The sequence below is a fragment of the Cheilinus undulatus genome, linkage group 22, assembly GCF_018320785.1.
Source record: "Cheilinus undulatus linkage group 22, ASM1832078v1, whole genome shotgun sequence".
In the NCBI taxonomy this organism is placed as follows: Eukaryota; Metazoa; Chordata; class Actinopteri; order Labriformes; family Labridae; genus Cheilinus; species Cheilinus undulatus.
Window position 1 is genome coordinate 3,040,304 of NC_054886.1, and position 27,475 is coordinate 3,067,778.

Here is a 27,475-nt window from a genome sequence, read left to right on the forward strand (position 1 = left end):
AAAGTCAGTGCGCTCTCTGTTAACAGGCCTATCGCCCATGTGCCCAGCGAGCCTCCATCCTCTTCTTCATTCTCAACGACATGGGCCGCATTGACCCCATGTACCAGTTCTCTCTGGATGCCTATATTAACCTGTTCAACCTCAGCATCAAAAAAAGCAAGCACAGCCAGAAACTGGAGGAGAGGATTACACACCTCAATGACTACCACACCTATGCAGTTTACAGGTAAGCCTTTTCACTGTGCTGGGATTCTACATGTAATTTAACCAGGAAAACCTCAGTGAGAGTAAAATATCTTTTCAAGAACATCCATGATACAAAAAATCCTCTCAAAAGACCCGAGCAGGAACAGCTGATTCTGTTTCAATTCATTCTTAGTAAACGGAGCAGGAAATTCAAACATCTACCCAGCTACCCCTACACCGACCCTCCTTACCCAGTTAAAGTCTGACCTTTGGAGCGGTTGAAGAATATTTTAAGTCATAGTTTTGGTCGACTAAATTAACAGTGCTCCCTTTATTAAAACAAGGGCAGAGAGCAACGCTGAGAGCTTTTCATGACAGAGAAGATGCTTCTTTCACTCTTCCCCTGTCTGCTTCAGCATGGGTTTGTGATGGTTACGGTGGGGGTTTCTGGTGTATTCAGGGGGTTTCTGCTGCAGTAGCCGTTAGCTGAGGTCTGCTTCAGCATGGGTTTGTGATGGTTACGGTGGGGGTTTCTGGTGTATTCAGGGGGGTTCTGCTGCAGTAGCCGTTAGCTGAGGTCTGCTTCAGCATGGGTTTGTGATGGTTACGGTGGGGGTTTCTGGTGTATTCAGGGGGGTTCTGCTGCAGTAGCCGTTAGCTGAGGTCTGCTTCAGCATGGGTTTGTGATGGTTACGGTGGGGTTTCTGGTGTATTCAGGGGTTTCTGCAGTAGCCGTCCGCGGAGGTCTGCTTCAGCATGGGTTTGTGATGGTTACAGTGGGGGTTTCTGGTGTATTCAGGGGGTTTCTGCTGCAGTAGCCGTTAGCTGAGGTCTGCTTCAGCATGAGTTTGTGATGGTTACGGTGGGGGTTTCTGGTGTATTCAGGGGGCTTCTGCTGCAGTAGCCGTTAGCTGAGGTCTGCTTCAGCATGGGTTTGTGATGGTTACGGTGGGGTTTCTGGTGTATTCAGGGGGTTTCTGCTGCAGTAGCCGTTAGCTGAGGTCTGCTTCAGCATGGGTTTGTGATGGTTACGGTGGGGGTTTCTGGTGTATTCAGGGGGTTTCTGCTGCAGTAGCCGTTAGCTGAGGTCTGCTTCAGCATGGGTTTGTGATGGTTACGGTGGGGGTTTCTGGTGTATTCAGGGGGCTTCTGCTGCAGTAGCCGTTAGCTGAGGCCTGCTTCAGCATGAGTTTGTGATGGTTACGGTGGGGGTTTCTGGTGTATTCAGGGGGTTTCTGCTGCAGTAGCCGTTAGCTGAGGTCTGCTTCAGCATGGGTTTGTGATGGTTACGGTGGGGGTTTCTGGTGTATTCAGGGGGGTTCTGCTGCAGTAGCCGTTAGCTGAGGTCTGCTTCAGCATGGGTTTGTGATGGTTACGGTGGGGGTTTCTGGTGTATTCAGGGGGGTTCTGCTGCAGTAGCCGTTAGCTGAGGCCTGCTTCAGCATGAGTTTGTGATGGTTACGGTGGGGGTTTCTGGTGTATTCAGGGGGTTTCTGCTGCAGTAGCCGTTAGCTGAGGTCTGCTTCAGCATGGGTTTGTGATGGTTACGGTGGGGGTTTCTGGTGTATTCAGGGGGTTTCTGCTGCATTAGCTCAGGTCTGCTTCATTTTGATTTTTTATTTAAAAAGCTGGAGAATGTTAGTGAAGATAAAACTAAAACTATGGGTGCATGCTGCAGCACAACGAGTCTGAAGTTCCACCTTCAGGCAAAGCACATCTTTGCTAATGTTAGCACAGACGCTAACAACAACACGGGATCAAGCCATGGTCATACCACTCTGTTCAGCTTCTTCAGGACAGTTTTCTTCTTCAGCTGCTCAAATAAATGCTGAAAAGCTCCAAAACTTTGAGACAGTCTTGTTTGTTAATAATATTAATCCAGAGTAGAAATCCACGGCGGAATCGGCAAAATTGAAGTTAAGTAGTGAACTTTATTTAGACGAGTGTATTTTATATGTAAGGATGTGTTCAAATGCCACTTAAAAATGGGAAAATGTAGTCTTTGATGAGAAACTTCAATAAGTACAGTGTGAATATGTGTTTATATTTGAGGGACATACAATAGATGTGACAGACTGTGATTAATTGTGATCAATCACAGTGTAGTGATGTAATTAACTTGGTTAATTTTATTAATGGAGTAACAGGACTAGAATTTACTAAACCAAACTCAGTTTTAGTGTTTTAGTGTTTTATTTTTCTTATTAGCATTTCTTGATTTCATTTTTTTTGTATGTTTTTGACAGACTGAGTTAAATGTGGGACAACAATATTATAGTTATTTAAAACAGGGGTTCTCAACCTTTTTAGCCTGTGACCCCCAAAATAAAGGTGTCAGAGACCAAGGACCCCCACTGTACCTGAAGGTGGTTGAACACAGCCATGCACAATTAAGAATATAATAAGTGGGGGCTTAATGTAAATCCCTTTTGTTAAAAAAAAAAGAATTAAAGTAGGTTAAAAATGGCTAAAATAGGTTGATAATGGCAAAAAAATGGTGGAAAAGGTGGTGAAATGGATTTTTGAAGTAGCAGAAATGACTTAAAGTGGCAAAAATGGAGTTGAAGAGAGGCTTAAATGGGCAAAAATGGGTGGAAATTTGTTGAAATGGGGTGGAAAATTGATATAAAATGGCAAGAAAGGTAAACTGAGAAAGAAAAAATAGGCAGATATTGACGGAAATTGGTTAAAATACCAAAACTGGGCATATCAAATGGTGAAATGTGGTTAAAATGGGAAAACATTGGGTTTTAAAAGGGGTTTATATTAGCAATAATGGGTCAGCAGAGGCAACATTAAGCTTAAGTGGCAAGAATGGGTTTAGAAGTGGCAAAAACAGGCAGAAAAAAAGTGGTGGAAAGAGTTTTAACCTGACCAAAATAGGTGCTAAATATAAAAATGTGTTAAAATTGATGGGGGAAAATGATGAAAAGGGGTTAAAAGTGGCAACAGTGTAATTTAAAAAAATAATCCTAGTTTTTTAGGGCATCTGGAGACCCCCTCTCAGTGTCTCCCGACCCCAAGGTTGAGAACCACTGATCTAAAATATCAGGAACAAAATACTCAGTACTAAGTACTGACGACACAAACAGAATCCTGAGTAAACGGCCTGATTTCACTGAAGAGGACTAAACACAATGGTAACTTTAGGTCCTTAGTTGTTTTCAAAGATCAGATCAGAATGAATGAGATTAGGGGTGAAGAGCTGCTGATTTGAATGGATTTTAAAGAGGAAAATAAGAAAAGATATGTTAACTTTCCCTGGTCCTTTGTGGTCTCAGCCCTGACAGATACTACTGAAAAAAACAAAACTAATGAAAACTGAACTAAAACCAGGTATTTTTGCAAAATGAAAACTAAACTTCACTGACAAACTAGTATTAAAAACTAATAACTAAACTAGACTTGAAAACTAGAATTGAAATAAATTGATGAAACCCCTGTGGGTGGACTGTAGCAAAGTTTCCCAGCTCTTTAATGGCCGTCCTCTGCAGGTACACCTGCCAAGGTCTGTTTGAGGCCCACAAGCTGCTCTTCAGCTTCCAGATGTGTGCGAAGATCCTGGAGGTAGCTGGAAAACTCAACATGGACGAATACAACTTCTTCCTACGAGGAGGGCTGGTAAGAACAGCAGACGCAGGTCTTTTTAAGAGAATCCTCAGAATAAATATATAAACATCTAATTTTTCTTATTCTTTGAACTTAGTGACCAACAGGTGTTTCAGGACGACCTCAGTGATGCGTCGTCTGACCATCGATAATGTCTCAAACTTTATTGTAAGGACAGTCTGGCTGTGAATAATGTTGGATTGCTTTGTAGGTGCTTGATAAAGAGGATCAGATGGAAAACCCCTGCCCCGGCTGGCTGGCAGACTCCTGCTGGGACAACATCACAGAGCTGGATAAGCTTCCAAATTTCCACGGCATCATGACCTCCTTTGAACAGTATCCTCGAGACTGGAATCAGTGGTTCACCAGCGCTGAGCCGGAGAGCGCCTCACTGCCAGGTTCCTCAGATCTACCCAGGGTTTCCTCTTCTTAGAACTAATAATCCCTGTTATTACGTACAGAAATCTGCAGGCAGAAGCAAACATGCATCCTGTCTCTCTGCTTTCTTAGCTGACTGGGAGAATAACTGTAATGAGCTGCAGAAGATGCTGGTTGTGCGGTCTTTGCGTCAGGACCGGGTCTCTCTGTGCGTGACGACCTTCATCGTTAAGAACCTCGGCTCTCGCTTTGTGGAACCGCCTGTTCTGGACATGAAGGCTGTGAGTGTTCTTCCATTCTTATGTGTTTCTGTAGCTAAACCCTTCCAGACGCTGGTCTAGTTTGACAAAGCTCTTCTTGACTCTGACATTAGCTCAGGGATGTTCTCGCTGTTGTCTTCCAGGTTGTGGAGGAATCCAACTGCATAACTCCTCTGATCTTTGTCCTGTCTCCTGGTGTGGACCCTACAGGGGCCCTGCTGCAGCTCGCTGAGGCCTCTGGCATGAGTAACGCTTTCCACGCTCTGTCTCTGGGCCAGGGGCAGGCGCCGATAGCCAAGAGCATGATCCAGGAGGGTGTCCAGAACGGTATCCTCTGAGCTCTGACCTCCTGCTTTATTATCTGGCATGCTTTCATGCACAGAATGATCTTTTAACAATTACTTCTGTCAGTTAACCTTTGCTCCCCTGCTTTTATCTCTTCATGGTTTGTGGAAGATAACCCCGGCACTCAGAAACAATGAAACACTACATGAGGAAAATTCACAGGATGAATCAAAGTAACTGGAGTTTTGTCGTCTCAGGTCACTGGGTGTTTCTTGCCAACTGCCACCTGTCCCTCTCATGGATGCCTGAGTTGGACAAACTAGTGGAGCAGCTTCAGGTGCAAGAGCCCAACAAGAACTTCAGACTGTGGCTCAGCTCCTCTCCACACCCAGGGTTTCCTATCACCATTTTACAGGCCGGCATCAAGATGACGACTGAACCTCCAAAGGTGCCATACGATGCAGATGCATGCCACGTCCAAACTGATTTAAAGTGCTGCTGTTTGTTGTAGTTATTAGTGTGAACTGTCATGTGTTTATAGTCAAATATTGATGATACAGTGTTAACTCTGCTGTTTTTGTCATTAGGGTGTTAAAGCCAACATGAAGCGTCTGTACCAGCTGGTGTCTGAGGATCAGTTCAACCGCTGCTTGAAGCCTGTCCCGTACAGGAAGCTGCTCTTCTCTCTCTGCTTTTTTCACAGCATTCTGCTGGAGAGGAAGAAGTTTCTACAGCTGGGCTGGAACATCGTCTATGGCTTCAATGATTCTGACTTTGAGGTCAGAACTTTATGAAGGAAGGAGAGGAGAGTGTTAGAGAGCGTGTTAGTGAGGACAGCTGGGGTTGGAGTTGTTATGTAGGGATAAAAAGGCTGATTACTGATTGAATACATGACAATGACCTCAGTTTATTTCATGTGTTAGAACTTCCTCCCTTGTCTGTTTCTGTGTCCCTCCGTGTTTCTAAAACCATTTCTGCCCCCAGGTGAGTGAGAGTCTGTTGAGTCTGTACCTGGATGAGTATGAGGAGATTCCATGGGATGCTCTGAAGTATCTGATCGCTGGGGTCAACTACGGAGGTCATGTGACTGACGACTGGGACAGGCGTCTTCTCACAACATACATCAATGGCTACTTCTGTGAGGCTGCCGTTAGCCAGCCGCTCTTCAAGTGAGGCACTCCTACACTCCGACACACAGATCTGGATGATAAACACTGGTAGAATAGAGAGAAGGGCAGGAAGAAGTTTTATACTGAATGCAGAGACGTTTAGGTGCATCGTCTATAAAACAGACAGTCTGAGGTTGAACTAAGGTGATCATATCAACCGTCAGAGCGCCAGCACCCCCATGTGGACACTTAGGGTACTCAGCCACTAAGAGGAGCCCTATACTTTTATACACTTAGATTGCTTTATGTTCCAGCCAACAGCTAGAAGAGAAATGTTCCTCTCTAGAATAATTTAACACACCAGCTCCTACTAACACTGATGAGATAAAGAGTTCTGTTTAACAGGTTTAATAGTCTCCTCTGGGACAATGGCATTACTACCACATCTGACAGCAGACAGAGAAATGAACATAAATATTCACATTTGTACATATCATCATTTATTTTGATTGTTTTCTACAGTTTTAAGGTAGACCAGTACAAGAAAGCTGGGCCTTTAGTTAAACAGTGTTGTGATGGTCTAAGGCAGGGGTGTCAAACTCAGTCACAGCAGGGCCGGATTCTGGATTCAGGACTAACCTGAACATGGTCACCTTTTTAACATAAACTGTCAACCTCATCTGACCACTAATAAAATATGAAAAAAAACCTTTGCAACAATGTTAACTGATTTTGACATTTAAAAAGTTAAAAAGATAAGTCTAAAGGCTCACAATCTGAGAAAAGTAAATTTATTAGTTCAAAAAGGTCAAAACATGAAAGTGAAATTGAAAAATTATGTTTTTTAAAGGCAAATATATTAGAAAGAAAGTCAAAATCATGAGTTTAAAACAGGTGTGTCAAACTCAAGGCCCAGGGGCCAAATCCGGCCCACGAGATCACATGATATTTCTGTTCTAACTGTCCCATCAGTCTGAGGTCTGCAGATTTCCTCAAGTATAAAAATGTGAACTTATCCTGATGATTTAAGATTTCCTTGTTAAGTCACAAAACCTGAAAAAGTAAGGAGTAAAAATGTTTAGTTAAGAAGTCAGGAATGTGGGAAAATAGATTATTTTGTGTTTTAATTTCACATTTTCATTTTTGCATCTCCCAATTAGAACTCATACTTAGGATTTTGACTTTTAATTTCATACTTTGAGCATTTTAACTTATAATTTTGACTTCTCATATGATATTTTGGGCTTTAGGATTCACAATTTAAAATTTTAAGTGATATTTTGACCTTTTTAACTAATTATTTTGTATTTTATCTCATATTTTCAACTCCAGACTTTGACTTCATAATCCCATAGTTTGACCTTTTAGACTCACAATTTAAAATTCTGAATCATATTTTGACTTTTAATTTCATGATGACAAATTTTATTTCATATTTTTACCTTTAAACTCATGATTTTGACTTTCTTTCTAATATATTTGTCTTTATAAAACATTATTTGTCAGTTTCAATGTCATGTTTTGACCTTTCTGAACTGATAAATTGACTTTTCTCAGATTGTGAGCCTTTAAACTTATCTTTTAACTTTTTAAATGTCAAAATCATTTATCATCAGTGCTAAGGTTTTTTTTTCATATCTAATTACCAGGGAAACAAGGTTGACAGTTTATGGCTAAAAAGGTGACCCTGTTGGACCCTCAGGTTAGACCTGAATCCAGAATCCGGCCCCTGCTGTGATTAAGTTTGACACCCCTGGTTTAAAAGGTCAAACTATGGGATTATGAAGACAATGTAATGAGATGAAAGTATAAGATAAAATACAAAATAACTGGTTAAAAGGTCAAATATGACTTAAACATTAGAGTTATGAATCTTAAAACTCAAAATATTCTATGAGAAGTCAAAATTATGAGTTGAAATGCTCAAAGCATGAAATTAAAAGTCAAAATCCTAAGTTTGAGTCCTAATTGGGAGATGTAAAATTGAAAATATAAAATTAAAACACAAATTAATTTATTTCCCCACATTCCTGACTTCTTATCTAAATATTTTTACTCCTTTTTCAGATTTTATGATTTAACAAGGATATCTTAAATCATCAGGATAAGTTCACATTTTTATATTTGAGGAAATCTGCAGACCTCAGACTGATGGGCCAGTTAGAACAGAAATATCAGATCATCTTGTGGGCCAGATTTAACTGTTCCACGGGCCGGATTTGGCCCCCGGGCCTTGAGTTTGACACCCCTGTTCTAAGGCATCTTTGACTGTTAACACAGTAAAGTGTTAAGAATAAAGATGCTGCAGCATGTGACCCCCAAAAACAAAGAGACCAGGCACCAGGGACCCCCACTGTCCCTGGAGGCGCTTAAAGAGTAAAAGACTATTGAACTAAAGTAAAGTGCAGTTAATGTGGTAGAAATGTATTTAAGCAGAAGCACTGGCCAATAAATACACTCAAGTACAAACACGTTTATTTAAACTTAAAGAGCTGAATAGCTCCTCAGTAACTGTTCAGTAGAATATGATCTTTCCACGATGACATCAGGAGAAAATAAAGATTTAAAGTCACACCTTTATAATAAAGGGGAATGAACAGCTGTTGTGGGATGTGTACATACATTACTGAAATCTAAGCTCAGATCTCACCAACACCTCTGGTTTTATGTGAAGTTGAACTCATTTTAGGATTTTTACAGTGATGAATAAAACATAAAACATGATGTAATTTTAAATGCATCCATGTTTTAAGAGAATACAGAGGAATAACTCTGACTGTCTCTCTTATATGTGTCAGGTTGTCCTCCCTAAGCTCCCATTACATCCCCAACAACGGTCCCCAGTCCTCTTACAGGGACTACATCAGTATGCTGCCATCCACAGAGCACCCGGAGGTGTTCGGCCAGCACCCTAACGCTGACATTGCCAGCCAGATCGCAGAATCCAGGACATTGTTTGACACCCTACTGTCCCTGCAGCCCCGAGTCACCGGTCCCACTTCTGCAGGGGGCGGGCCGAGTAGAGAGGAGAAGGTGAGACCAAAGTGAAAGGAGACTTTTGAGACAGAAAAAGGGCCGAGATCTAACATCTTTTAGCAAAGTAGCTTCTCCAAACCTAACCACTACAGCCTCAGAGAAATATACAAACCTACTCTTAAAGAAGTCAGGTCTGAATCAGTGCTCTTCACTAAAGATTAGTAACTGATACTGAGCTGTCAGCTAACCTGTCAAAGTTTGTTTTTGTCAAACATTTTTTGGTGTCTTCAGGTGTTAGAGCTTTTGTCAGACGTCCAGGGGAAGATCCCAACACTCATTGACCTCGGGGGGACGAGGTCACTGCTCCAGGACAACCCTTCACCTCTTAACGTGGTCCTTTTACAAGAAATCCAACGATACAACGCACTGATGGAAACCATCATGTAAGAGCACAGCTCCTGGCTCCTCCCCCTCATGTCATTCCCCTCCCCCACTGCCCTGTCTCTCTAATCAGAGCGTAAAACCTAAAGTAAGCCTTAGAAACAGCATGTATGGGCTGTCAGATCTCAGTGATAGCGTGTGTTGGTGCTGTGTTTGTGTTTTTATCAGCTCTTCCCTGGTGGAACTGGAGAAAGGGATCAGAGGCTTCGTGGTGATGTCGTCCAGTTTGGAGGAGACCTTCAACTGCATCTATGACGCCCGAGTGCCACCGCTGTGGGAGAAGGTGCAAGGTTCACACACACACACACACGCACACACACAGACAGGCTTCCACTAATAAACAGCACCCACAGCCTCACAGGCACAAGACATGCAGACGAGTAGCATCCAGCTGGAAGTAGCTTAGCTGCCTGAAACAACCTAATATTTTGCTTTAAATGGAATTTCACAATTTACTGTTGTTCTGGGACCTTAAATGTCTAAAACTTACATTCCTTGTTGTGTTAAAGTGTGCTCAGCCCTTCCTCTCCTGTCTTATGTCAGTCAAACAGCTGCAGGCCTCTCTCTGAATCTCACCGGTCTGTTATTAAACTTGTATTTATCCATCATTCTGCAGAGACACACACACATTGTTCTTCTCTGTTCACTGGCAGACACACCATCACAGAGTTCCTGGGCTCAGCTCTGGCAGGGCTCCAGCTGTAATTTTGTTCACTTTATGCTGGACTAGAGAACACAGGGTGCTGTCAGCCAGGATAAGTGGGGGGTATCAGGGGTCTCTCAGGGTGTTTCATGTCTATCTTCAAGTCTCTCATTTGGTTTTCATAATGAACTATGCAGGAAAGTGCTTACCTGCTTGTGTTCATCAGAGCTTCAGAGCTCACCTGAGCTTACCTGGGGATTAAACTCACTGGGCCTTACTCACCATCATCTTCCTCTAGATTCTCACGTTTCTTCTTCAGAAGATCCTCAGGAGTCTAAAGCAGATCCATGAAGCTGTTCTTAAACTGATGATTTGATCATACTTAGTGCTTAGTTTATAGCCACGATATCACATTTAGTAGTTTTGATCGATTATTGCACTGTAAAAATGAGACCTCTTTTAAAGGTGCAGTGCAATATTTATCCTGGTAGTATTTAGTGAAACAAACTTGGTCAAAATGAAACCAAATATTTATCATCATTAGTGTTCAATCACCAGAATACAAAAATGTTTTTGTTTTCTTTTTTGTTCTAATTTAACTCAGAATACGCCTCTCTGCTATACCTAGGGAGGGTTCCCTCCACAAACGGCGCCATCTTTGATTTTTGCATTGTGCATGTTTCTACGGCATCACAGAAGGAACAAATAACAGACACACATTCTTTAATCCCAGCAGAGAAATGAGTATCACTGTCTAGAACTGGCTGCTGTTATTCTGCACCTTAAACCTTGTTTTATGTGTATTTGATCCTGTAAAGTCAAACATAATGTATGATTTGGCTCTGACGTGTCAGCGCATAAATATTTAAAAAGTCTTCTTAGGTTCTGTTGTTTGCCAGGAAAGTCCCAGATAAGAAAACTTTATTAGAATATTAAAAACTGCATAAAAATTGGTTTTAGGATCAAATGTTCACCTGAGAGAAACAGATGAATGTGGCTGAGCCTGCAGCATCTTACTGCTCAGGTGGACAGGTGTGAGTATACAGGTGTGTTTATTCCCTTTAGTATGATGTGGTGTTGTGGACAGACTGTATAGGATGACTCTATCTCCAGTTTCGGGGTCCCATAGATGCCGTTTTTCCTGTTTTCTTTTTTTGTGTGTGTCCAGTCTGAGCAGCAACAAAGTCCTCTCTCTGTGCTGCTTATTTATCTCTCCATCCTTTCAAGCCGAGGTTCTCCACCCCTCCTTGGCATGGAAGCCTGTCATTAGTTCCAATCTCATGGATTTGTGGCTTTAATTTTGACCTGCTTGCTTCTTAGTCTGTGTCCATCTTGTTTCTGTGGAAGGCTCTGGTGAATGTCAGTGTGTAAAAATTCTGATTCTCATATGTAAAGATATGAACGATGTGCAGATCTGTTGTGCAGCTGTGTTGAAAAGTAAGGATGTTGTCCCTGACTCTACGCTGACAGGTAAAATGTAAATAGAAGCTTTCCTGTTCAGAATCTTTCTAACCTGGTCTGATCAGGAGAAAGTCGAGCACAGGCAGTGATGATGTCAGTTTTTACCTGTACACGGGGCACTAGTGTTGCCTTTTAAATCATGGCGTCCAGTCCACCATTTTGTCTGGTTGTTGCACCAGCTGATAGCACTTATGGACATAGAAAACTGAACAGAGGAGTTACAGACTCACATGGATGGGCAAACCAGGCTGTGCAGAAAGACTCATACCCTAAAGCAGTGGTTCTCAACTGGTGGATTGGGACCCAAAAGTGGGTCGCAGAGCAGTTTTCAATGGGTCGTGACTAGGTGTCTGGAAAGAAAATGGTGGCAAAAGACCTGAAGTCCTTAATGGACAAACATTGATATCTTTTATTTTACCCTGTTTTACTGTGAAATTTGATACATTAAATGTTTGATCAATATTTCAACTAATTTATCTCTTCTTCTGGCATTAAATGGCTGCTTTACTCTCTTTGTCAAATCCTGCCCACTATGAGGGCAGAATGCGATCTGTCGTAGGACAGACTGGTGGGTCCTGAGTCTTGAGTTTCTCAACGGGGCTGTGCGTCCATCTATGTTAGAGTATTCTCATGGAAACAACAAAACAAGCAGCAGAGCTAAGGATGGTAAATAGACATGGGTAAGGTCTTGATGACATTGGGTAAATGGGTAAATCTGTCTAACAGCCCAACAGCCTAACTTTAAGACCTGGAGAAGACCAGAAACTGAAGTGGGTTTTTAGCCTCCTGACACAGCGACAGTGAACTAACCCACAGCCAGGTGCCTCACGATGGATAGTCTTATCCTCCATTAAACCAAAATGAATTTAAAAAACAGCAAACTTTGGAGACAACATTCAAAACTAGCCTGTCTGAATCTCAGATCTATAGATCAGCACTCCAGGAAATCATTTTACGTGTCCTACCACTTGGTGACTGAGTTGCTGTCATTCCCAATGGCTTCCACTTTGGAATATTTAGGAGCCAGAAAATTTCACCACTGGACTTGTTGCACAGGTGGCATCCTATCACAGTACCACGCTGGAATTCACTGAGCTCCTGAGAGTGAACCATTCTTTCACTAATGTTTGTAGAAACAGTCTGCATGCCTAGGTGATGATTTTATACTCCTGTGGACATAGAAGTGACTGGAATACCTGATTTACATTATTCAGATGGGTGAGTGAATACTTTTGGTAATATAGTGTATTTAGACAGTAAACTAGATCCCAGGCTTGAAGGGATGGGAACATTTTACAAGCTACTGTTCCAAAAAAATGTGGACATCATGTAAAATGTGTAGAGATTCAATTGAATATACTAAGGACGATAGGTTTATATGAAACTGAGAAACTTTGTTAAAGGTCAGGTATTTCATCCCTTTAAGACAAGTTTATATCAGTCTCAGAGGTCCCAAAACATGCCTGTGAAGTTTGTTGCTGTAAAAACACTCCAGTATTGGATGTTTGCATGTCTGAAACCCTCTCTGTTTCAGCCCTGCTCAGAACCAGCTGTTTCTGTGTCTGTGGCTTTAAATGTTAATGAGCTGTCTGACTCCGCCCCTCTCAGGAAGTGGATGTAGCTCTCCTGACCCTCCTCTCAGTTGATGAGAGGAAGATCAGGAGAGGAGGGCAGAACCTTCTTCCAAGCGGAGAGGGCAACTGAACCTGGGGGCGGGGCTAACTCCCCACATGACATCATGAGGGGAAAATCAGAGAACAGCTTGTTTCAGCCCACATTTTCTGAAAGGTGGAGAAAGAGAGGAGGGAGGGAATGGATTTTTCTGGTACCTGGTGAGATTGTGGACAAACCAGGGGCACACATGTTTGTTAGAAGAACCTGAACACGTGATTTTAGAATAGTGTGTGATCTTTAAGGTCACTAAGTAGCATCATTATACAAACCCTCATAATCCCATTAGTTCAACAAAAGTTACACACACCAAAAATCTAAGGAAGCTGATCCATTTTTATTTATCAGTTACTGATGAATTCACCTTACTTTTTCCTCTAAGCTCTGGAATAAAGTTTTGGGGCTTTTACTGGAAACAAGTCTTTCTGTTGTTCTCCTTTATTTCCCTCAGAATATTTCATTATGATAACTCTGAGCTCACACCTCTGTTATCTGACACACACACCTCACACACCTCTGCATCCCGCTGATACTGCTTGTTCCTATCTGGCTTCTACTGCAGCTGCCAACAGCTGGTGGTGTCTGCAGCAGAGACGCCTTTACTTCTGTCTCTCCCTCTCCTCATGCCGTTCTCTCTCTGCACCAGGCGTACCCCTCACTGAAGCCCCTGGCAGCATGGACCAGGGATCTTTGCCAGCGAGTCAATCAGTTTGCACGCTGGGCTGAGATGGCCCAGCCCCCCAACTTGTTCTGGCTCTCCGGCTTCACCTTTCCTAACAGTTTCCTCACCGCCGTTCTGCAGTCGGCTGCTCGGCAGAAAAATGTGAGTGCACACAACGGCAACACAGAGAAAGGAGACAGTATAAAAGACAACAACAGGACACGCTTTTTAGTTATCTCACCTCCTAAATGCTAGAAAGATAAACCATATATCATAAATGTAGACTCCAGTAATATCAACTATATGATGTTTGTGACCAACAGCCACAACTGATAGAAACAAAGCCAGTAAAACTCACTGGTTTTAGACTTCAACCTGTTTTTTTATTCCAGTTTTATCCTTCTGAACAATCTTCTCTCTCTCTCTTCTGAGTCTGTAAAAGATCTACGTCTCATGGATCTTAGAGCCAACAACAACGTTTAACCTCAGTAACTAAAACTCTAACTATTCCTATTATGTGAAAACATCTGTTTGTGTTTGCAGATCTCAGTGGATACGCTGTCCTGGGAGTTTATAGTGTCGACTGTAGATGACAACCTCCTCCTCGACCCCCCCAAGGTGATTCCTTCTATTTACCTTCATATTTTCAGCTAGACTTCTATAAACCTGGAATAATAACAATCATCTAAACCAGTGATACTCAACGTGTGGCTCTGGAGCCACATGTGGCTCTTTTATGTTTATTTGTGGCTCTTTTATGTCTTAATTTTAAATATTATTAACCCAGAAAACCTTTAAAAAGGAATGTTTTTGCCATTTTCACCTGTTTAAGCTATCTTTTGCCATTAAATATCTCTTTTTTTCTATTTTTTTGCCCATTTTTCAACTTCTTTTATGCCACTTTTGCCCATTTAAGCCACTTTTTACGATTAAATATCCCTTTTTTGTTTGTTTTTTTGCCAATTTTTGCCTTTTCTCTTTGCCACTTTTTTCCATTTTCCCCCTTTTCACCATTTTTGCCACATTTTGCCCATTTAAGCTACCTTTTGCCACTAAATACCACTTGTTTCCTTTTTTGCCCATGTTTGCCAATCTTGACTGCTTTTTGCCCCTTTTAGTCACTTTTGCACTCATTTTTTGCCACTGTTGGACCATTCTTTGCCACCTGTAACTCATTTTTTGGTCACTTCTCACCCATTTTTGCTACTTTCTGACCATTTTACCACTTTGCTCCCCATTTTTACCCATTTTTGCTGCATTTTGACCATTTTTGCCACCTTTTACTTCTTTTTATTGCTACTTCAAACTGTTTTTGCCCCTTTTCACCTCTTAGATTGTGGCTCTTACAGAGGTATTTTTCAACAGTTTGGCTCTTTGGTTGAGCAGGGTTGAATAACACTGGTCTAAACTAAAACAATTCAAATCAGGCTAACTTTTTGTGCTTACATGGTAACTCTTCAGTTTTCAGTCATTTCTCTTAGCTGCTTCTTTATTTTTGGCTCTTTCCTTCCATCCAAAGTGAATTTCATCTTGTTTCCTCTCTTCCTCTTCTTTGCCAGTTTTCCTCCATGCTCTCTATCCTCTTCTCCTGGTTTTCTCTCCTTTCTCCAACCTTTACGTCCTACATTGTCTCCCATCTGTAGTTCCTCTTTATCTAGCTGCCCTCTTCTTTCACCTTCATACCTCTTTAAAAATGCATTACCTTATTGGAAATGGCTGTTGTTCACCTTAAAAGGTCACATTTTTTACCCTTTTAAGACAAGTTTATATCGGTCTCAGAGGTCCTAAAACATGCCTGTGAAGTTTGTAGCTGTAAAAACACTCCACTATTGGATTTCTGCATGTCTGAAACCCCCTCTGTTTCAGCCCTGCTCAGAACCAGCTGTTTCTGTGTCTGTGGCTTTAAATGTTAATGAGCTGTCTGACTCCACCCCTCTCAGGAAATGGGTGTGGCTCTCCTGATCCTCCTCTGAGATCTCAGCTGAGAGGAAGATCAGGAGAGGAGGGCAGAACTTTCTTCCAAGCGGAGAGGGCCAACCAAACCTGGGGGTGGGGCTAACTCCCCACATGACATCATGAGGGGAAAATCTGAGAACGGCTTGTTTCAGCACACATTTTCTGAAAGGCGGAGAAGGAGAGGAGGGAGAGAATGGATTTTTCTGGTACTTGAGGGGGTTGTGCACAGGTCAGGGCCACATATTTTTGTTAGAAGAGCCTGAAAAAGTGTATTTACCATAATATGTCCCTTTTAAACAAGTATGGCCCTTGCTTTCCCGTATCCTCCTCTCCCTCTCATGTCAGGATGGGGTGTTTGTCCGAGGTCTGTACCTGGAGGGGGCAGGTTGGGACAAGAAGAACTCCTGCCTGGTGGAAGCAGAGCCCATGCAGATGGTCTGTCCCATCCCAACGATCAACTTCAAACCTGTGGAAAACCGCAAAAAGATGGCCAAGAGTGAGTTGTTCTGAATGATGCTCTGTCCTGTTTGTCTCATTTTTGGATTAGCCCCGCCCACTTCTTCATGTTTGTGTTTAGGTATGTACCTTTGCCCGTGCTACTACCTCCCGCTTCGGTCAGGAAGGGCGGGCAGAGCGTCTTTCGTGGTCAGCGTGGAGCTGAAGTCTGGAGCTGTGACTCAGGATCACTGGATCAAGAGAGGAACCGCACTCCTCATGAGCCTGGACAGCTGAGGGACTCAGACTCACACATGGGCTCTTTCTGAACTTTTATTGGCTGCAGAGCCAGAGGAACAACTCAGTAACATCACTGAGCATCTATGTTCACTATTTAGTTTCACTTATCAGCTGTTTTATTGAGCGTGATGCATCACTTCCTGTCTTTGGCTCACATGAATTTTTAATACAGATCTATTTAACTGTTTATTTTGTATTTCTGTTTTTTACTCTAAAAAGTGTCCCTTTGTATAAATGTGGATATTCTACAGGCTAGAAACCTTCAGAAACAAGCATTCTCCCACTGTTCGACACTCACACATGCAAACAGTGAATGAAGGTGAGGTGAAGGATATTTGGATGCTAATATTCAGTCCCTCCTAGCAATAGGAGAAAGAGGACGGAGGGAGGGAACGACTGGAGGAGAACTGAAGCTTTTCAAACAAATGAATTCTAATGAAGCTTTGCAGACAAGACGGTTGGAGTCGCTGAGAGAAGGCCCAGACTTCCCCACTGGAAAGTCCAAACTGAAAGAGAGGCAGAGAAAAACAAGAGAAGCACCCTAGAGAAAGTGAGCTGGGGGAAGAATGGTCCAGTAATGAGAGAGGGGAACCAGAGAGAGGGGGGCTGAGTTCAAGGTTGTATTCAGACGCAAAGATTGTCCCCCTGAAAGACTGAACAGACTTCCTCAGGGTTTAAGAGCCTCTTTATCAGACCTGGGCCTGTGTGTGTGTGGGTGTGTGTGTACACTGGTGGTCTGGTTGGGTGGGAGATGGAGGGGTGCGCTCACAGCAATATACTGAATTCAAATTCAAATTGGCTTATTCTGGGGACAGTTGCTAGAAAATACCAGAAATGTTGTTTGGGGGGTCGTGTTAAAAACTGTAGCTGAAGCTAGAATGTAAACGTGCTGTCAGACCAGTTTGAATGCTTCTGTTATTCCATTTTAACCAACAGGACATGGATGTTGTTTACAAAGGTGTGCAGATTTCAGGTCAGCATCTACGGGGCTGAGGAAAGAATTTACCCCCTCCAGTGTCAAAGTGGGACGCAGTAGTGGACCGGTTTTCTTAGTATACATTCATTTCATATTCTTGATTTTACATCCCCAGTTATCAGGCAGTTATGGTTTTGACTTTTTATTTCATATTTTGACCTTTTAAACTCACATTTTTGACTTTTTATCTTATTTTTCACCTTTTTTCCTCCTTATTTTTAAAATTTAAAGTAATATTTTGACCTTATAACTCACGATTTTTTTTTCTCACCTTTTGACCTTTTTAGCTCCTGACTCTTACTTTTTTCCTCATAATTTTGCCTTTTTTATCCTCAATTTTAAATACTAAGTAAGATTTTGACCTGTGAAACTCAAAATTATTTTGACATTTTTGAGAATGATTTTGAAATTTATCTCATATTTTCACCTTTAAAACTCATGATTTTAATTTTTTTATCTCATGTTTTGACCCTTAAAAATCCTCATTTAAACTTTCTCTCTTATGTATTTGCCTTTTAAGAACATGATTTTGACTTTTAATGCCTTTTACGTTTGAATTTTTAGATTTTGAGCCTTTAAACTTACCAGTTTTACTTTTTTAAATCTCAAACTCCTTTATCAACAGTGCTAAGGTTTTTTTCCCCCATAATTCATTGCTGGTGAAAATGAAGTTGACAGTTTCTGGTTAAATGTGGACCCTGCTCGGCCCTAAGGTTGGACCCAAACACAGAATCCGGCCCCTGCTGAGACTGTGTTTGACACGCCTGCTTTAAACAATGTTTTATTTTTACATACACAGCAGTTACAGAGGTGACAGCTACGCCACTGTAGGACCGACCAGCTGGAGGTTGTTAAAAAAAGAAAAGAAAAAGGTTGTTTTAACTCCCAAATAGCTGCTTCAGCTCTAGTTTTCTGAGTTGTTGAACACATTTTTAGTTTTAGGTAAACAGTACTCAGTCATTGTTATTGTTTTTCACTCAGTGTGGCTTTTAGTCACTAAAACTGGACTACACTGGAAATATTCAGAATTAAAGTATGTGATAGAAAGAAGGGGATAATGTATTTTGAGTACATTTACTCAGTTTAATTTGTTAATTCTACTAAATCGGTTTATGCAGACATTAAAATATCAGTTAGATTTACTCATTGTTAATGACTTGATTTACAAAGCTTTGAAATCTACTTCATATTTTTGAGTGTAAAAATGTTTTATTGATTTAATGAAGTAAAGAGCAGGAATATTTTTAGAGTGAGGCTGGAATGGGTTACAGAGCATTTACAAGGATTTGGGACTCCAGTGAACCACCGTGAGAGCCATTATCCACAAATGGAGAAAACTTGTAACAATGGTGAACCTTCCCAGGAGTGGATGGCCAACTAAAACTGTTCCAAGAGAACACGGACGAATCATCCAGGAGGTCCCAGAAGAACCCAGAACAACGACTACAGACTGCAGGCCTCACTGACTCCGCTAAGGTCAGAGTTCATGACTAAACAATCAGAAACTGGGCAACCATGGCATCATGGGAAAGTTCCAACACCAAAACCACTGCTGAGCAAAAAGAACACAAAGGCTCGTCTCACATTTGACTAAAAACATCCTGATGATCCCTGAGACTTTTGGAGAAATATTCTGTGGACTGACCAGACCAAAGTTGAACTTTAGGACCTGTTAAACTATCAGATTCTATAAACAGAACATCAGACCAGCAGTCAAACATGGGGGTAGGGTGATGGTCTGGACCAGGACCTGGACTGCTTGACTCGTCATTGATGGAACCACGATTTCTGCTCTCTAGCAGAAAATCCTGAAGGAGAATGTCTGGCCATCGATGCCATTGAGGACTACTTGGGTTATGCAGGAGGAAAATGGTTTGAAACCAGAGCAAGTCCACCTCTGGATGGTTGAAAGCAGGAAAAATTAGGATTTTGGGTAACCTTGCATGCAGTAACCTGACACACCAGATGGCTGTGTGAAAGCTTCAATAGGAAATGTTTGAGAAAAGGCAGAGGATTTGAAAACACTCGGAGTGTGATTGGGTGAGCGTTCTATCACATCTCTACGGGCCAATCAGAGCAAGAAAAGAAATGTTTTTGAAAAGAAAACAACTCACTGCCGTTCTTTGTTCTTCTTTTAACGAAGAAATGTCATCAAGTTCTGATAAAACTGGCACTTGCATCTTGTTAAGCTCCCGTCTGAACAGTTTGGGCCCGGTTAGAAAGTGACAGGACCAATCAGTGACGAGGGGCAGTGCTTTCAGACGCGGCGGAGTCGTGACGTAAACAAGGAGCAACAAGAGGGCAGAGCAATTATGGCAGAAGAGCTTAGCTGCTAAAGCGCTAGTTTTATCAGAACTTGACGACATTTCTTGGTTAAAAGAAGAACAAAGAACAGCAGTGAGGTGTTTTCTTTTCTAAAACGACAAAAGCCGTGTGCTGACACATCTACAGTCGTCTCAGTAGCTGCCCATGCAGACCTCGGTCACGGCTACGTCGCGTGTTTGTTGCTCTGATTGGCCCATAAAGATGTGACAGACAGAGCGATAATCCAGTCACAGAGTTTTTTTCAAATCCTCTGCTCTTTCCCAAACACCGTCTATGAGAGGTTTACCAGATGGATGTGTGGCCTAGCCAAACTCCAGATTTAAATCTGGATAAAATTCTGTGGCGTGAGCTTGAACAGGCTGGAAAATCCTCCACTGAACTAAAACAAGTCTGGTATGAGCTCCTCACACAGGGCCGGTGGATCTGGATGGCTTTTTCCTTAACTATTAAAACTGTATTTTCTTTTACTTGGGTTATCTTTGTCGTACATGAAACTGTTTTGCAGCGTCTGAGTGTGACGTGCAGCAAAAGAGAAATCAGGAGGAGGCTAATACTCCTAGCTCAACAGCAGAAAGACGGACTGATCTGCAGACCCCTGTAGAAACAGTCTCTCATGTTCTCCCATAGAAATGAAAGTCCCTCCAAAGTTTGCCATGACCCCCTGACGGCTCCTCCACCCTCATGGAGCTTCTGTGTGGTCTTCAGCAGTCTGCTCCTGAACCTGAGGAGGAACCTGTCACACATGCCCCCATGCTGACTGCTGACCCCCTCACCGGTCTGAGACTTGGACTCCTGCATGGTGGCTCTCCTCCGGGTCCAGGGAAGTTGTTGGAGGAATTTGGGCTGGATGTACAGTGTGTTAGCCAGAGACTGAGGAGGCGGGGCAGTTAATGTCCAAGACTCTTCCACCGAAAATAAACCTGCATGAGGGAAGAGAGAGAGCAGGGGGAGGAGGAAGGGAAGAGCCTTTCAACAGGGACCAAAGGGAAAGAGTCTCCGTTTCAATGGAATAAAAACTGCGCAATTTCTTTACGCGCTGCCTGCTGGCTGCGCCGAGGACTCGTCCTCCTCTGGCCCCGGCTATCAGCGCTGTTTTTGGGGGGATTAGGGAATCCGCCGCCTCGGAGGCAAGAGCTGACGTTTTTTTTTCAGCAGAGGAGGAAACGAGCAGTGCAATCATTTAGGAAGGCGATATGACTGTGCAGATGTGGACCGGAGAGGAGTCTGCCCATCGAGCCTCGACGTTTGCACCTAAACGCGACATGGATGTTGGATTGGGGAGGAGGGGGGTGCTTTTTGGGAGAGTGCTTTTAGGGGGCTGCGTCATCCCTGGTCTGGGAATGAGATGGAGTGTTTTTGCAGAGGATCCACTGTAACAGTTTTCAGAGTCGGCACCTCCCAGCACATTTAGGATCGCATAGAGAGGTATGTATGGAGCAGGACTATCATGCATGCATGTGAGGCTGGAGCCTGTTACCTAATTGTACCAGGGGAACCAATGAGAGTCCAGAAAGTCCCAGATTATAATCCTGAAACAGAGAAGAGCCCACTAACACCACAGGGGCATTAAATCAGATGTGTGTGAAGGGTTTATGTCTGTGAAACTCCTGCTGAGGCTCAGTCAGTCTGTTAGATAAGGCTCGTGTTAACCACATAAATGCTCATATTCAGTAGAAAAGCGTGTCCTCCCCATAAACAGGCTGATAAGTTGGTGACTGCTGCAGCTTTCTGTGCGTCTGTTTTAACCTGAGAGCCCAGACAAACTGCTGCTGGTGATGTCATGTTTTCACGGAAAGGAAGGAATAGTTTACGGGAAGGTAGCTCTCTACTTGATGTCGCAATCGGATTTTCTTCATCTAGTTATATGTGGGAGAAATGCGCTAAAGCACGTGCGCTAAAGTGCGTGTGCGCAGAAGAGGTCTGGTTTGAAGAAGGGTTTATCTAAGGAGGTCTGGGTGGAGGAAGAAGGAGAAGAGGTGGCGTATATTCTTATGGAAATGTCATGTGGTGAAGTTGTGGCGGGTTCTCTACTATTTCCAGGAAGAGCGTTTGAATTTTCTTCCCCTGGATTTTACTGTCTCCACCCCTCTGCTCGCTGTCCTGGTGCCACTTCCGGTGTACGGCCGCTGGGTGGCGCGCTAGGACAGGGATAGGCAGATGTGAAATTAATAGAGGTCATCTTCTGTCTAATAACAGGTCTCCCGGTCCAGTACTGTGGTTTTCCAAGGATGAGGGCTGGTGTGTTGGAGTCCGGACTAAAGGGACAGGGGGGAGGGGAAAGTCTGCAGGAGCCGAGCCCAGTCCTGGCCTCGAGCTCCAGTAGGCCTCTGCATTAACTTTATTAACAAACACACTGGGCCTGCAGTGAAACCATGGTGAGGGGAGAAAGTCTGAGACAGAGCTCCGGACTAAGAAGAGTCATAATAGGATAAATATGATAATAATAAGACAATAATATTATTACAGTATAAAGTATTATAAGAAGACTCATTCTTTCCCCACAGTCACCAACACCCTGGTCTGTAGAAGGACCACATTAATCCAGAAGTTAGATTACTCCAGTTACCTGTACCTCCACATCCTGGTCTGTAGAAGGACCACATTAATCCAGAAGTTAGATTACTCCAGTTACCTGTACCTCCACACCCTGGTCTGTAGAAGGACCACATTAATCCAGAAGTTAGATTACTCCAGTTACCTGTACCTCCACACCCTGGTCTGTAGAAGGACCACATTAATCCAGAAGTTAGATTACTCCAGTTACCTGTACCTCCACACCCTGGTCTGTAGAAGGACCACATTAATCCAGAAGTTAGATTACTCCAGTTACCTGTACCTCCACACCCTGGTCTGTAGAAGGACCACATTAATCCAGAAGTTAGATTACTCCAGTTACCTGTACCTCCACACCCTGGTCTGTAGAAGGACCACATTTATCCAGAAGTTAGTTTCATCTCATATTTTGAGCTTTAAAACTCATGATTTTGAATTTTATCTCATATTTTGAGCTTTAACTCTTTGGGCGCCAGAGTATTTTCAAGAAAATATTCAATTTTGATATCAAGATTGCAAAAGGCTGTAGCTTGAAAGTGGTTAGAGATAAAGGCATACTGTAAATGAGAAAAATCTTCAGTATGACCCAAAGTTTGTGATAGGAGTAAATTCACTCATCTAATTTGCATATTCTGACATCACTAGACAGCCTCCATCGCCATTGGCTGTCCATTTTCTCCCACAGCTTCTAACATGGCCGCCCCTATCTCTGCGGTGTTTTTCGTTCCCTACCTCTGTCACTATTCGCTGTGTTTTAACCATCCCGATACCCCCACCATGTCCCCTCCCTCCCTGGCCACGGTGAGGCAAAGCATCGGCTTCGGTATGTGCTGCTTGTGGACTGTCATGGCGCACGGATGCACTGTCGGTGCTCACAGATGCACCGTCAGTCTCACCCATGGTTCCATCGGATGACTGAACATCATGTCAGAGGGTGAATATTCCTCTATTCCTCCCAGCATTGTGATTATTCTCGCTCCGCTCCGACTACAACCACCGCTTCCTCATCTCCTCGACCGGGGGTGGGTCTTTCAAAACTCTCTCTCCATAACTTTGAATAGAAACACGCCCACAAATGCTGCTAGGATTGAAGTTACTCATGTCCGCCATCTCATGATGTAAAGTAGTAACTGCATTAGGCGCCATATTTGCAGCTCATGATTTTGAATTTAATTCATATTTTGAGGTTTAAAACTCATGATTTTGAATTATATCTCATATTTTGAGGTTTAAAACTCATGATTTTGAATTATATCTCATATTTTGAGGTTTAAAACTCATGATTTTGAATTATATCTCATATTTTGAGGTTTAAAACTCATGATTTTGAATTATATCTCATATTTTGAGGTTTAAAACTCATGATTTTGAATTATATCTCATATTTTGAGGTTTAAAACTCATGATTTTGAATTATATCTCATATTTTGAGGTTTAAAACTCATGATTTTGAATTATATCTCATATTTTGAGCTTTAAAACTCATGATTTTGAATTATATCTCATATTTTGAGGTTTAAAACTCATGATTTTGAATTATATCTCATATTTTGAGCTTTAAAACTCATGATTTTGAATTATATTTCATATTTTGAGGTTGAAAACTCATGATTTTGAATTTATTTCATATTTTGAGGTTGAAAACTCATGATTTTGAATTTTATCTCATATTTTGAGCTTTAAAACTCATGATTTTGAATTATATCTCATATTTTGAGGTTTAAAACTCATGATTTTGAATTATATCTCATATTTTGAGGTTTAAAACTCATGATTTTGAATTATTATCTCATATTTTGAGGTTGAAAACTCATGATTTTGAATTTATTTCATATTTTGAGGTTGAAAACTCATGATTTTGAATTTTATCTCATATTTTGAGCTTTAAAACTCATGATTTTGAATTATATCTCATATTTTGAGCTTTAAAACTCATGATTTTGAATTATATCTCATATTTTGAGGTTTAAAACTCATGATTTTGAATTATATCTCATATTTTGAGCTTTAAAACTCATGATTTTGAATTATATTTCATATTTTGAGGTTGAAAACTCATGATTTTGAATTTATTTCATATTTTGAGGTTGAAAACTCATGATTTTGAATTTTATCTCATATTTTGAGCTTTAAAACTCATGATTTTGAATTATATCTCATATTTTGAGGTTTAAAACTCATGATTTTGAATTATATCTCATATTTTGAGGTTTAAAACTCATGATTTTGAATTATTTTTCATATTTTGAGGTTGAAAACTCATGATTTTGAATTTATTTCATATTTTGAGGTTGAAAACTCATGATTTTGAATTTTATCTCATATTTTGAGCTTTAAAACTCATGATTTTGAATTATATCTCATATTTTGAGGTTTAAAACTCATGATTTTGAATTATATCTCATATTTTGAGGTTTAAAACTCATGATTTTGAATTATATCTCATATTTTGAGGTTTAAAACTCATGATTTTGAATTATATTTCATATTTTGAGGTTGAAAACTCATGATTTTGAATTTATTTCATATTTTGAGGTTGAAAACTCATGATTTTGAATTTTATCTCATATTTTGAGCTTTAAAACTCATGATTTTGAATTATATCTCATATTTTGAGCTTTAAAACTCATGATTTTGAATTATATCTCATATTTTGAGCTTTAAAACTCATGATTTTGAATTATTTTTCATATTTTGAGGTTGAAAACTCATGATTTTGAATTTATTTCATATTTTGAGGTTGAAAACTCATGATTTTGAATTATATCTCATATTTTGAGCTTTAAAACTCATGATTTTGAATTATATCTCATATTTTGAGGTTTAAAACTCATGATTTTGAATTATATCTCATATTTTGAGGTTTAAAACTCATGATTTTGAATTATATCTCATATTTTGAGGTTTAAAACTCATGATTTTGAATTATATCTCATATTTTGAGGTTTAAAACTCATGATTTTGAATTATATCTCATATTTTGAGCTTTAAAACTCATGATTTTGAATTATATTTCATATTTTGAGGTTGAAAACTCATGATTTTGAATTTATTTCATATTTTGAGGTTGAAAACTCATGATTTTGAATTTTATCTCATATTTTGAGGTTTAAAACTCATGATTTTGAATTATATCTCATATTTTGAGGTTTAAAACTCATGATTTTGAATTATATCTCATATTTTGAGCTTTAAAACTCATGATTTTGAATTATTTTTCATATTTTGAGTTTTAAAACTATTGTTTTTTAATTTATTTCATATTTTGAGGTTTAAAACTCATGATTTTGAATTTTATCTCATATTTTGAGGTTTAAAACTCATGATTTTGAATTATATCTCATATTTTGAGGTTTAAAACTCATGATTTTGAATTATATCTCATATTTTGAGCTTTAAAACTCATGATTTTGAATTATATCTCATATTTTGAGGTTTAAAACTCATGATTTTGAATTATATCTCATATTTTGAGGTTTAAAACTCATGATTTTGAATTATATCTCATATTTTGAGCTTTAAAACTCATGATTTTGAATTATATTTCATATTTTGAGGTTGAAAACTCATGATTTTGAATTTATTTCATATTTTGAGGTTGAAAACTCATGATTTTGAATTTTATCTCATATTTTGAGCTTTAAAACTCATGATTTTGAATTATATCTCATATTTTGAGGTTTAAAACTCATGATTTTGAATTATATCTCATATTTTGAGGTTTAAAACTCATGATTTTGAATTATTTTTCATATTTTGAGGTTGAAAACTCATGATTTTGAATTTATTTCATATTTTGAGGTTGAAAACTCATGATTTTGAATTTTATCTCATATTTTGAGCTTTAAAACTCATGATTTTGAATTATATCTCATATTTTGAGGTTTAAAACTCATGATTTTGAATTATATCTCATATTTTGAGGTTTAAAACTCATGATTTTGAATTATATCTCATATTTTGAGCTTTAAAACTCATGATTTTGAATTATATTTCATATTTTGAGGTTGAAAACTCATGATTTTGAATTTATTTCATATTTTGAGGTTGAAAACTCATGATTTTGAATTTTATCTCATATTTTGAGCTTTAAAACTCATGATTTTGAATTATATCTCATATTTTGAGCTTTAAAACTCATGATTTTGAATTATATCTCATATTTTGAGCTTTAAAACTCATGATTTTGAATTTTTTCATATTTTGAGGTTGAAAACTCATGATTTTTAATTTATATCATATTTTGAGGTTTAAAACTCATGATTTTGAATTTTATCTCATATTTTGAGCTTTAAAACTCATGATTTTGAATTATATCTCATATTTTGAGGTTTAAAACTCATGATTTTGAATTATATCTCATATTTTGAGGTTTAAAACTCATGATTTTGAATTATATCTCATATTTTGAGGTTTAAAACTCATGATTTTGAATTATATCTCATATTTTGAGGTTTAAAACTCATGATTTTGAATTATATCTCATATTTTGAGCTTTAAAACTCATGATTTTGAATTATATTTCATATTTTGAGGTTGAAAACTCATGATTTTGAATTTATTTCATATTTTGAGGTTGAAAACTCATGATTTTGAATTTTATCTCATATTTTGAGGTTTAAAACTCATGATTTTGAATTATATCTCATATTTTGAGGTTTAAAACTCATGATTTTGAATTATATCTCATATTTTGAGCTTTAAAACTCATGATTTTGATTTATTTTTCTCATATTTTGAGGTTGAAAACTCATGATTTTGAATTTATTTCATATTTTGAGGTTGAAAACTCATGATTTTGAATTTTATCTCATATTTTGAGCTTTAAAACTCATGATTTTGAATTATATCTCATATTTTGAGCTTTAAAACTCATGATTTTGAATTATATCTCATATTTTGAGCTTTAAAACTCATGATTTTGAATTATTTTTCATATTTTGAGGTTTAAAACTCATGATTTTGAATTTATTTCATATTTTGAGGTTGAAAACTCATGATTTTGAATTTTATCTCATATTTTGAGCTTTAAAACTCATGATTTTGAATTATATCTCATATTTTGAGCTTTAAAACTCATGATTTTGAATTATATCTCATATTTTGAGCTTTAAAACTCATGATTTTGAATTATTTTTCATATTTTGAGGTTGAAAACTCATGATTTTGAATTTATTTCATATTTTGAGGTTGAAAACTCATGATTTTGAATTTTATCTCATATTTTGAGCTTTAAAACTCATGATTTTG

At 39.7% G+C, this 27,475-nt stretch overlaps 1 protein-coding gene across 1 annotated transcript in view; it reads left to right on the forward strand.

The window, feature by feature from the left end:
* The window catches only part of dnah2 (dynein, axonemal, heavy chain 2), a 122,204-nt gene extending 105,646 nt beyond the window's left edge, over positions 1-16,558 (forward strand). The window contains 15 exon segments of the mRNA XM_041779160.1: positions 27-226; positions 3,681-3,807; positions 4,007-4,193; positions 4,306-4,454; positions 4,577-4,760; positions 4,976-5,166; positions 5,306-5,497; positions 5,703-5,887; positions 8,626-8,860; positions 9,095-9,246; positions 9,413-9,527; positions 13,666-13,842; positions 14,224-14,298; positions 15,982-16,132; positions 16,214-16,558. Coding sequence (XP_041635094.1) covers positions 27-226; positions 3,681-3,807; positions 4,007-4,193; positions 4,306-4,454; positions 4,577-4,760; positions 4,976-5,166; positions 5,306-5,497; positions 5,703-5,887; positions 8,626-8,860; positions 9,095-9,246; positions 9,413-9,527; positions 13,666-13,842; positions 14,224-14,298; positions 15,982-16,132; positions 16,214-16,368 — 2,475 coding nt within the window. The 3' untranslated portion in view covers positions 16,369-16,558.
* The last annotated feature ends 10,917 nt before the right edge of the window (positions 16,559-27,475 follow it).